General features: G+C 45.0%; 1 protein-coding gene across 1 annotated transcript in view; it reads right to left on the minus strand.

The window, feature by feature from the left end:
- CCDC64 (coiled-coil domain containing 64) overlaps positions 1–11,970 on the minus strand; it is a 66,931-nt gene that overhangs the window by 37,366 nt on the left and 17,595 nt on the right. The window contains exon 2 of the mRNA XM_009888623.1: positions 6,714–6,929. Coding sequence (XP_009886925.1) covers positions 6,714–6,929 — 216 coding nt within the window. The remainder of the gene's footprint in view (positions 1–6,713; positions 6,930–11,970) is intronic.

Below are 11,970 nucleotides of genomic sequence, written 5' to 3' on the forward strand. Positions count from 1 at the left end.
GGGGGCGGGGGAGGGATGAAGTGGTGGATGCTGGGGACACATCTCTGCCACCCGCCTGCCTCGGACGTCACAAGTGCGTCTCCTGCGTGTCCGCTGACTGTCATGGCATTACAAGCAGAGAAATCACACCCGGTTGCTACAGCAACATCACCAGCTGGGACTGTGGTGTGCTGTCACCTAGCAACCAGCAAAGGGTCCCTGGGGATAGCAGGGTACCTGCTCTGCTGCCCTGGGGGAGGATGAGGTTCCCACCCAACCCCTGGGACCAATGGATGCTATCCTTTTTCTGGTGAGCTGGCATTTGTGTAGTTCCATTGCCTTTATAGCAATGTTTTTTTTTAACTTAATAGCGATTTTTAACCCTTTCTTGAGGGAGCGCTTTGCACTGTGATTCACTAGCAGTGTGTGCCTCCGTTTTATTCTGTGTACAGCTTTTTGCTCGTACCCTCAATGCTCACCAGTACTTAAACCAAAGGATACAAGGGTAAAAATCTTGCATGAAATGGGTGGGTGCAAAATCTTTGGGCAAACTCTGTAGGGGTGCCTCCTCCCCATCTTTGCGAAAACTACTTCTTTGGTGTTTGCTGTATTTATGCCTTAGCGTCCAGATGGCCCTGTTCCTGTTGGCTTCTGAAGCTCTGGATGCCTTAAAATGGGGTTAATGGGTGCTGCAAGCTTGGCCAGACTCTCAGCAGAGGATTGAGCCTTTCTTCTTGCCTGTCTTCCTTCCCTCAGATGGATGGTGGGTGATTGCCACTCAGTAGTGACCTCAAGATGTTTCTTCATTATCTTCTAGGGCACTGAATCATTTCATTGAAGGACTTTGCAGGCAAGAACAAGCAGCTGCAGTCACGTCCCATATTTACAGCTTTAGCATAGAAAGCCTTAGCACTCCAGTCTTGATGTGGCATGAAGCTGAATTATTAACAAGTGCTCTCTGCTACGGGAGAAGTAGCTGGTGAAAATGAGCCTTTCCTGCATGTGCACTAATCAGTATTCCTGAGGTGACTGGGGATGTGGTTACATGGTCCTGGGATCTGCTGATGCTCCAGAGGGGCAGGGAGCTAGAGGGTGCTTGATGTGAATGGGAGGAGGTCTGCTGGCTTCAGTGTTTGGCTCTGCCTTATTCTGGTATCTGCTTTCCTCTTGCCCTACCATGTGTAACACAAATGTGCCTTATGCCAGGCACAAAGCATTGCTGGAAGGACTGTCTGCCTCCCCCAAGGAGTGAGCAGCCCTACCTCAGCTGCCATGAAATGGAAGTACTTCAGCCCCTTCAAGAGAAAGGGGTGCTGCCTTTTCTCATGCAGTCTCCCCCCTCCATTGAATTTCAACTGCTCATAGGTGACGCAGATCAAGATTTGCTCTGCAGGACTCCACGTGCTATTGAGTAGCTCAGTATCGAGTTCCTTACAGTAAGCTGTTTCCTTACTGAATAGGTCCAGTAAACACTTTAAGCCACAGCAAAAACTAGAGACTTTTAGTGAAGAAGTCAGTAGTGACTGATCTGCACCTTGAAATGTGGGGCTAATCAAAGCAACTCTTCTTGAGCATAGGTCCACTCAGGATCCTCTTCTGTTTAAAAATAACCCCCCTGAAGCAGTACTTAAATTCAGCCTGACTTGCTTGCCTCTGTACTAAGTGTGAAGTTTCCCAGTATACCCTGCTGGGCTACTGGAGACAACTTAATAAGCAAGAAACAAGGAGGCTTGTATTAAGCATCCGTACAGATAAAATAAGGAATTAAAGACAAATTAGCTCATAGTGTAATGGCTACAGGTGTCTGGCATGGTGAAAGCACTGAATCTTGCCCAGCGCACTTGTTCCAGTAACTCTTTTCAATGATTTGTCTGGTTTTCTTAAAACCAACATTGTTCCTATGCTGATAGACCCAACAACCAACCATTCAGAAAAAGCTCTTCAATAATTGACAACAGAGCCATCTCTCTTATAAGTATGTTGTTGACCACAAAAGGATGTATTTAAAGTAAAAGTGATTTGGAAAGGTGAATATAATATGGTCAGCTCATTCTTAAATAAAAACATGTTGCTCTCAAATCAAAGCCAGGCAGTGCCTGCTAGTTCTCTGAAGCTATGCTGCGTGTTACAGCGCAAAGTTAGAAACAAAACTCCCTCAATTGAAATAATACTGAAAGGTGGGTTTTGTGGCTAGCAGATAAAACTTCCTTTGCAGACTTGTGGGCTGGCTGATCATTTTCTTGCTGTACCAGAGGGATTGACTGAAACACCTCATTCTTTGTAGCAGTACGTTGGTGCTAGATGCTGAGTGAATATAAGAACTTGGTGATTGAGGGCCCCTCTGAGGGATGCCACGACAGCCGAATGCTCCTCTCTAAACACAAAGAGCTATTTCAGCAGTGCAAGATGACATGCTTCTTCCGGCCACTGAAAACAGATCTTCATTGCAAAAACTACCTGAGCTTGACATTGTGAAATTACTTCCTTGGGCTCTACGTACCATAAAAGAAGCCCAAGCGAACTGGGAAGGATACATCCTCGCCCAAGCTACATGCAGCAAACAGCTACAGGAGCCCAGAGCTTGGTAGGAGGAAATGTGTGGGAAAGCCATCTGGTGAAGCCACTTAGAAACAGTGTGAAAAGTCTTTTTTCATTCACTTCCTGACAAAGTAGTAATATGTTGCCTTGTTATAGAAAGAGAGCTGCTTGTTGTTATTATTTGCATTAGTAGCTCCTAGAAGCCCAAAGGTGGGGACAGTGCTCTTGCTGTGTTAGGTGCTGTGGGCACATGTAAGAGGAGACCTTTCCCTATACCCACTCTCCCATTTTATAACTTAAAAGGACATACAGCAGAGGATTTTTTTTTTTTCCCGAATGGGGAACAGAAACAGATGGGAGAGACTGAAGGAGCTGGAAACAGAACACGTAATAATTCCCAAGCCACAACTTTCTCGGCAAAACTGTACTTTGACTCCTATATGTTATCTTTGAGCATTCATGGCGAGTACCTTGGCATACTGCTCGCAATGTGCTCTGCAATTCTAAGTAAAATCGGCATTTGGCTTGGCACGAACACACTGCTGAGAGTTACTACATGCTTTGCTGAGGCAGGGGGAGGGAAATAAAATCAATATGCAGAAGGGATTTTAATCATCACTTAGCAAATAAAAAATAAGGTTACTGTGGAGATTTTAAAGTTTATCTTTGGCATCTGAATCATGTCTTTCACCATGAGCTCCCAGTCCAGCCCACCTAATTTCCCTATGGTTTAATACTGTTATAACCTTGGGCAGTATCTCTGTTTTGCTAAAAGCAGAGAACCACACCAAAGGCTGTATTTCAAGGGGTGTCAAAGTTCCTTATAGCTTACTTATTATTATTACGTATGTAAAGTTCTCCTATATCATCTTGTCTGAAGACCTCAAATAATTTTATGGACCTTATTTAGCCTCTTGGCAACTCTGAGGCAAGACAGTTATCCCCATTTTTAGAGACTTGAACAGATATAAAATCCCTATCCTTGAGTTTTCCTTATCAGTCTTTGCCAGAATTGAGGATGAATTTTTTCAGTCCCATGCTTTAATTGCAAGACAGGGCTTTCCAGGTCCCTTTGCTATCCTTGTGTGGGTGTATGGGACTGCGTGCTTGGTTGGTTAGCATTCATGCCAGGCTTAGACAAAAAAAGTGTGTGCTTGGCTTGGCCTTTCCTCTCTGGGGAAGGCAGAGTTAAAAAAAATGTCTTAAGGCTTAATTAGCTGGTGAAAGAATATCACAGCAGCAGGAAGGAGGAGGAGTAAGATGAAGGCGATGGTGGATGCTGTCCCGCTTTGAGGTAAAAGGGGCTGAAGCCCAGGGATTCCAGAAGGAGCAAGCAGGACCATGTGGACTGTTAATTTGTGAGGCTGAGACTGTCATTTGACATATAGAGCCTAGTGCCAAGGGAATACCTTCCCCAAGAGAAAGAATGCTTGAGTATTGTGAAATTGGGCCACGAGGTGTTAATTGCTAAAAACTGTAAAAATCCAAATTTAAAGAGCTAGTGCCTACTAGTGCAGAATGACTCGTACCAGAGAGCAACCTTCCTTTCTGTCCTGTGAGTGAAGCCTCTAGTAGGGTATACTGTGTAGGATGGGGCAGAGTTGAGGCTCTGAATAAGGCTTTAATTCCCTTATTCCAGATTTCTCATAACCCTCTCCTCCCAAACAACCCACTGTGAGAGAAAATGCAGGCGCAAAAGGCAGAACCAGGAATGCAAGGAGGATACCAGCAACACCTTAAAGTTCACAGAAGCTGTAACAGCACTTGTCCATAGGGGTTTATTCTCTCCCAGTGCTCAGTTCATGACCCCTAGAAAGACCCCAGTCTATGGCAATATAGCTGTAGGCAAGCACATCCATGCAGCTGTATTTATCCTTTTTATTTATTGAAAGCCCAAGTAGTAACAGGAGCCAGAACTATGTGGGTGCATGATTTAAGCACTACCACTGCCTCAAGAATTACATGTGTAACCTGTTCAGAATAAGAGACCTGACAAATTAGACTGCAATTGCACTATGGAGCAGCAAACATGGAATACCAAGTACCCAGTAATCAAGTGCTAATATAACGCTGAGATTTTAAAAAGCCTCAACCAAAGCTCTGGGTGAATGACGATAGACCATTCCCAACTCCATTTCAATTTGGCCAGACTCTAGGAAAACTGTTTACACTCTTGCTATAGCCATTGCTGTGTTTGAGTTACTAGCAGGTTTTGGCCAGGTGACAAACTCAACTGAATTGTGCCTCAGCAAGCGTAAGTTGTCTCTATCAGTCTGCCTCATCTGTGTTGGAGAACAACAGTTCTCTTTTCCAAGGTGGGAGTAGGGCTGAGTTGGAGCAGTGAGGGCAGCACCAAGACTCAACCTTTTCCCAGGATGTGGCAGTTCTGAAGTGGGTGGATGAAGACTGTTTCTGGCAGTAATAGGGAGTTAAGGGACACTGCATGTTGGTAGACCTAACTTGGTGGTTCCTTTGCACAAGGATTAGCTGAGCAGCTCTCTTGAGCTGCCGAGAGGCAGCTGCCAGGAGGCTCCTGTAGCACAAGTGTCACATGAGGGTAATCCCATGTGGTTTAAAGGCCAAAGCAAGCTGTCTGGTTTTCCTCTCCTATCTTCTAGACTGCTCTTTCAGTTTGTGCTTATGCTGGGACTGTAATGAATCTTAGATTTCCCAGCCAGTGGTGGAAATAATGCATACACAGAAAAACACTGAGGGTCACAAAATCTGATGGGAACCAAGTTCTTAGCCCTGGATAAGAAACCTGACATAACACAGGAGCTCTGCAAGGGTTTGGGTGGAATCTCTCATCCATGTTGTATGTGAAATATGCTCTGTCCAGAGAAGAGGTGAAAGATCTTCACTAGCTCTTCTGCTACACTTTGGAGATATGGCTTTAAAAACATGGATAAGTTTAGCAGTGTTCCTTAGTTAAAGAAGTTGGGGTTCTCTTTGTTTGGTTTTGTTTGTTTGTTGTTGGTTTTTTTAAGACAGTTAAACAAATATACAGACTAAGTGGCTTTTTTAGTACTTGACGAGAAAATCTATAGCAGAATGACGAATGATGTCCTCAAGTGCCAGTACAGAGTGTTACACCCAAGACCCGCTCTTCTCACCTCCAGAGGCACAGGAAAACAGCATACCCAGATCAAGTGAAGAGGCCTGTACGCTTGGCTGGTTTCAGAGTTTTCTGGTCCTAGTGTTGTGCTCAAGGTTTCGACCTTCCCTTAGGTAATCCCTATGTCAGCCCCGGAGACTCACCTCTGACAAAATCTAGTCTGAAATGTGCTCTTACGACATTAAATGAGCCTCTTCAGCATGAGTCTGTGGTGTGTATTTTTGTTCTATGCTATTTTGAGGATAAGCAACTGGCAAGTAGAAATGCTTTCATCTGCTGGAGTAACTGTGTTCTCAAGCATTAAAATCATAGTTTGTACTAACTGTCCAGTAGGGAGAAAAAAAAAAACAACCAAGGTTCTTAATTCTAGAAGACAGGTTAACTTCTGGGTGAGGAGGCAGAAACTGTTAAGTCTTGCTGTCAGAAAGTAACCAATGCTGGAAGTATTCAGTCAATTAGGCTGATTTGTAGCAGCCTCACTATAAATCCTCTTTCATTCAGAGCCAAGTTAAGCTCTTTGCTGAAACATGCCATTCCAAGGAATTTCAGTAGGTTCTCACACATCTAACCATTGCAAAGTTATCTGCAGGGACGCACCATCTTAGAATGACATGGTATGTTCAATTCTACAACACTGTGGCCAATGTATGTCAAAAAAGGGAGGTCAGCAAAAAGCCTTTCACCTCACTGTCACTGATTAGCCTTTTTCTTGCGTGCTACATTTTTTTCAGCCTATTTGTAAATCAGAAACAAATTTTCTAAATCATTTTTATATATAAAAACAGTTGAGAGAGACATCTATGCAGTAATTGACCACTCAATCCAGCACGTAAGTTTTGTCAATGAAATGCAGCACTCCTTAAAGGTGTAAAATTATTTTTAAAGGCAGCATCCTTTATAGGGACACCTGTGTAATCTAACCAGATGCAGTGTAATCTAACCAGATGCAGAACCATTTTTTTTTCCTTAGAGGAAGCTTTCCCACTCATTTGCCTGAAAGGTGGATTATAGCAGAGCTGCAAGCCTTTCCCATGACCAAGGTGGCTGGGTGCCTGCCCTCACCGTACCGGCGGTGACTCACCCTGCTGAGCTGGTCCAGGAGTCTTTGGTTCTGTTCGGAGAGTTCCTGGACGGCCCGTGTCTTCTCACGGTCAGCTTCGCGCAGGTGAACCTGCTGCCTCTCCAGCTCGTCCTGCAGCTGCTTCACGTCACTTTCCAGTTCAGACACCCTTCCTTCCCATTCTCCTTCTTTGTTCTCAAATCGCCTCCTTAGTTCGTGTTTCTCTTGTTCTAGGTGCTAGATAACAGGGGGGATAAGAGGTTAGGAAGGGAGGCAAAAAGTGAATGCTGCCTTCTTTTCCTCCTCTCTGCTTAGGGCTGAAACCTTTTGTGCAGGAAAGAGAATGGTACTAGAGTGTGACAATGCCATGAAGGTGGCAATCCCTAGTCAGGGCAGGTCACTGGCACTAAACTTGCTTTCCACTTCCAGCAATTGGCCTGTCCTTGGCCTTTGCAGATCAGCACATTGAATTTTTACTGAAACAACTGCCAAAAGAGTAAAGCAGACTGCATGTCAATAGGCAGAATATATAGGTCAGGCAGGCCAATTGATTTGGCACAGCCTAGCTTAACTCCAAGGCAATATTTCAGTAGGCAGTGTCATAATTCTTTTAAAAATTGCCTTTATAGTCAAAACTACACAAACTGTTTCCTTACTGCTGATGAGGAATCTAGAGGCATCTTTCTTGTCATATGGGTTTTACGGACAACAATTGAATCATCTATCCATTTGTTCCTTCTATTCCTGACCTAATTAGTTGTCTGGTAGTTTGATAGTGCACAGTAACGCTGTTGTTTGATGCAGTCTGCTCTGGAATGGCAATGGATGCAATGAAGTAGTTTCTATAGATGTTATGTACATGCATGTTCTGGGTTGCAGGTTTTTGAGAAACCACTCTCAGTTCTGGAGACTCTGCGCTGCTTAGGACTGGCTGGAAAATGAGGGGCAGCATGAATCTGGTGGAACTTCTGCATATTTTACAGGCTCAGTTAAATGAGGGCTTGACTGAAAGAGAGCTGCAAATCGGGTCAAACCAGATTTATGTTGTGCCTGTTTGAAAGAATCCCAGCTCTAAAACTCTGAGCTTCAATTTCCCTTGGTGACCGAAGCCATGCACATACTTGCAGAATAGTCACAGACTGGGAACATGGGCATAAAATCACAGAATGGTTAGACTTGGAAGGGACCCTAAAGATCACCTAGTTCCAACCTGCCTGCTATGGGCAGTGACACCTTCCACCAGACCAGGTTGCTCAAAGCGCCGTCCAACCTGGCCTTGAACATCTCCAGGGATGGGACATCTACAGCTTCTCTGGGCAACCTGTTGCAGTGTCTCACCACTCTCAGAGTGAAGAATTTCTTCCTAATATCTAATCTAAATCTCCCCTCTTTCAGTGTAAAACTCTACCCTCATCCTATCACTACACCCCCTAATAAAGAGTCCCTCCCCATCTTTCCTGTAGGCCCCCTTTAGGTACCGGAAGGCCGCAATAAGGTCTCCCCAGAGCCTTCTCTTCTCCAGATGTCCCAAGATGAGCAGGGAAACCTGAAAAGCAGGAGCCCTCTCCCTGTTGGTTGTCTTCGGTCTCCCAGAGTAAGATGCTGCTACTCTCTATTGCATGCATCAGCCTTTTAGGAGTATGTCTTAGCAAAGAACAGAAACCTGCAGGGCCCAGCACTGGCAGCACTCGCCCATTTTTCCCAGTGAGCAATCCTCATGGCACTTATGATAGGAGGGGAAAATAAACCTGCTAGGAGGAAAAGAAAATTGCACTGTGTTTATGTGAAGTGGCTTTTTATTTCTTGTTAGAAACATAGGCTGTGAGGTGGCTTTTTCCCCTGGGTGCCTACTGCTGATGACACACACCCTCCCTTGCAGGGTCTCTGCCTCCTTCCTGAGCAGGTTTGAACGTCAAAGCTCTCCACTTCTCCAGCAACCCTCTGGCCTGCATTATCACTAATCTTCCACCTCTTGCTCTGCAGAAGATCCCATGTCTTCTCTTTCTCAGTCTCATCTCCAAATCCTTTTCTGTGTTCCTTCCAGTGCAGCGTAGCAGCACCCTGCTTGTGTTTTTCCAAATCTTTCTGCAAATTTGGGACTTTCTGGAAAACCCTCAAATGTGAGGGAAGGCTGATTAAAACCACTGTCCGAACACAAAAGTATTTCCCTGTGTTTCAGATGCTAAAACAGTGAGCACCCCTTGCAAATGAGAGAGCTAAGTATTAAATAATTATTTTTAATGCAATAGGTGGGCATGAGATCCCAGCACCAGGCCCATGACAACCGTTGCAAGGAAATCTTGTTTGTAGCCTAAGCGTGGCTGAAGCAGCCACAATTTCACTTTTAGCGGCACACTGAAAATGCTCTCTTTTATAGCTCTGTCTCCTTCACTGCTAGGCAACATTTAGAAAGATCCAGGGACTTCTCTAAATGGAAGATGAAACTTCAGCCTGCCTAAGGAGCAGCACTGCAGCTGAAGTTCCCCAGACAAACTCAAATGAGATTTAGAAGCCACAGATAAGCCTTGTCGATGATTTAAAAAACACTTTAGTCCTTTACTGCAAAAGAAAATCCTCACTACATGTAGCTCCAATAAATGGGCACCACAAAGGTTAGAGTTAGAGGGAGGCGAAGAATATCAAGTTTATTCTCTTGTTATGGAGAAAGCAAACCAGTGCAATGGGGCACAGAGAGGCTGTTGCAAAGATGGGGGGGATAAACCAGATGGAACACGCTGACCACTTCCTGCTGCCTCTTCCTCTCCCCGCGTCTCCCCTCGCCTGCCCTCACTCCAGCACCTGCACGGCTGCAGATCTGGATAGTGGGGTTTTTTTGCACATAGTGATGACAGGGCAAACTGCTGTCCTCAGTAGGGGAGCTTCTTGATTTCCGGGTGTCTCTCCGTCCACCAGCTGCTCACTGATTTTTACAAATAACTGCTTTCTAGAAGACATTTTCTTCTGAAAGCAGCTTCTCTTCAAGTTAACTGAGCTGGTCCTCATTTAAAGACATGACAGCAAGGGGGAGTTTCACAGCTGACAAAGAGGGTCCATACTGTAAAATACTTGGACAGGGCAAGCTTCTCTGTGTCAGAGGAACAGAGGTATTAGCTGTTTAATCCTGTACAGAGGATAAAACTGACTAGGATCACAGATCAGAATTTATTACAGGACTTCAATTCCATGATTAGAGATGAATTTGAATTCAGGCTGTGAAGTGAGAGTTGCCAGAACAGGTGTATGGTAGGAATGCTGTGCTTCAGTAATGAACCCACAAAACTAGAACACATTTAGTCTTGAGGCAAAGCACCAGAGGAGCAGGCCAGCATATTGGCTGTTGGGAAATGGGGAAGCTTCACTGAGCTCTTGTAACCAACTCTAAACTGTTAACTGGGAGAAAATCTGTCCTCCTAAATGCTACTTAAACATCACTGTACCAGGTGCAATTGTCACCAAGGATTTCATCTGAGACTTTCCTTCTGATCATCATCAGAAAGTTCTCAGCATAGGGAAGGAGGTAGCAGATGTGGGTCCTTCCTCCCTGTTCCTCTGAAATTGAAAAGCTTATTGTGAAATTTTGTTCACTTCAGTGGCAACAGGAGGAGGCCAAAACTTAATCTGCAGAGGCTAGGATTACCAGGCTTGTGTTGTAGAAGATTAATGTTCAAGTTTGGCTTTTTTGTGTGTGTGAATTAGCACCGTCTTAGATCTGCCAAACCCAGCGGAAAAAAATCTGACCCTTAAGTAGATAACACTAACCCCTATCAGGTGGGTAGCCTGAAAAGCAGGAATCTGTTATTCAAATGGAAAGTTAGAGCGATAGGAGTGGGATGAAAAGAAGTAAACAATTGGCTGTGTTTATCATCCATGCATTCACCTTCTGAATGGGCCCATAAGAGCAGAGGTAAACATTTGGGGGATGTTATTTAAAGTACTATAAAGTCATGTTTTTTCCCCTCTCCTTTTCATCTTTACAACATTTTGCAAACAGCAAGTGGTATTTGAGACTCCTGAACTCCCTATAAGGCAGCTCAGTGAGTACCTAAACGTGTGTGTTTTTCCTTTAATGGTAGGAAAGGTTCTACTCCAACTCATCGGCAAAACCACGTCAGCACAATGCCACATACGTCTGTTCTTGCTTAAAGATCGACCTGAAAACATTCGCTCTGGCAAATTTTAATACTCTGGGAAATTCTAATCTGATAAATAGTGCCACTAAACAATTTGAGCAAATGTCACCTTCATTATTGTTTCTATCAGAATAGTAAATGCAGAGAGATTTCCCTGCAAAGAGGAAGGGATCAGCTAGGGTAAAATGCTAAGTTTAATAACAGGAGAACAAAGGCCATACAGCAATTTCACAAGTCGTCTTGAACTTGAAAGATGTAAATCCATGAGGATGGAACACAGGAATACACAGGACTGTGCAAAAGAACTGGTCAGGGGCTATGACTTGAAATTTAAATGTTAATCCAGCACTATTCAAACTTTCTCCAGAAAGGTGAGATGCTTTTTCTCAGCCTTCTAAGCAATATTACTTGCTGGGAGAATTAAAATTTCAAGAGTATCTCTAAGAAAAAGAGTGGGGTAACAGTGGCTCTCTTACATAGTTGTGCGAGAGAGTTGTTCCAAAAGAAGCTGCCTGCACAGTCTTTTTCTTTGTAATAGCTCTATTTCATCCTTAAAAATCAATGAATAGCTCAATCCGCTGAGTTACTGGCTAACAGCTCTCTCTGGATACCTGTAGGTATTTTTCAGAGCAACCAGCTAACAGAGACGTATCATTAGGGTTTATCTCCTGCCATGCCTAATGACTTAGCTGCAACAGCTTAAGCGTAAGGGTTACATATGCTCTGTAGCTCAGTACCTGCTGTATAAATTTAAATTCCGAGGCATATCTGTGATGAGGTGAGCTGACCACAGCGCACGTCTCCTTGCCCAGGTGGTACCTGGGTCCTGGGGCAAAACAGCACCCACAGGAACCCCCGAAGCAAGGCGCTGCAGCCCGTCCCCAGGCCCATACGCCAGCTGGCAGCCGGGAGGGGGAAGAACAGCAGATTTGCCTCCCCCGGGCCTAAGAGGGTTTTCTTAGACCCTTCCTTTCGCATCACGGCCACAGGGAGTTCCGTGGGCTGCCCGGCAAGGCCCGTGCCTGCCTGCCGCCTCCGGGATTTGTCGGGGAAGGGGCTGCTTTCCGCGGGGAGAGACCGCGGGGGCTCCCGGCGGCCGCGGCCCTGAAGCGGGGGCCCTTGCGGAGCGCCGCGGGCCGGGGGAGGGA

The sequence above is a fragment of the Charadrius vociferus genome, unplaced genomic scaffold, assembly GCF_000708025.1.
Source record: "Charadrius vociferus isolate BGI_N301 unplaced genomic scaffold, ASM70802v2 scaffold917, whole genome shotgun sequence".
NCBI lineage: Eukaryota > Metazoa > Chordata > Aves > Charadriiformes > Charadriidae > Charadrius > Charadrius vociferus.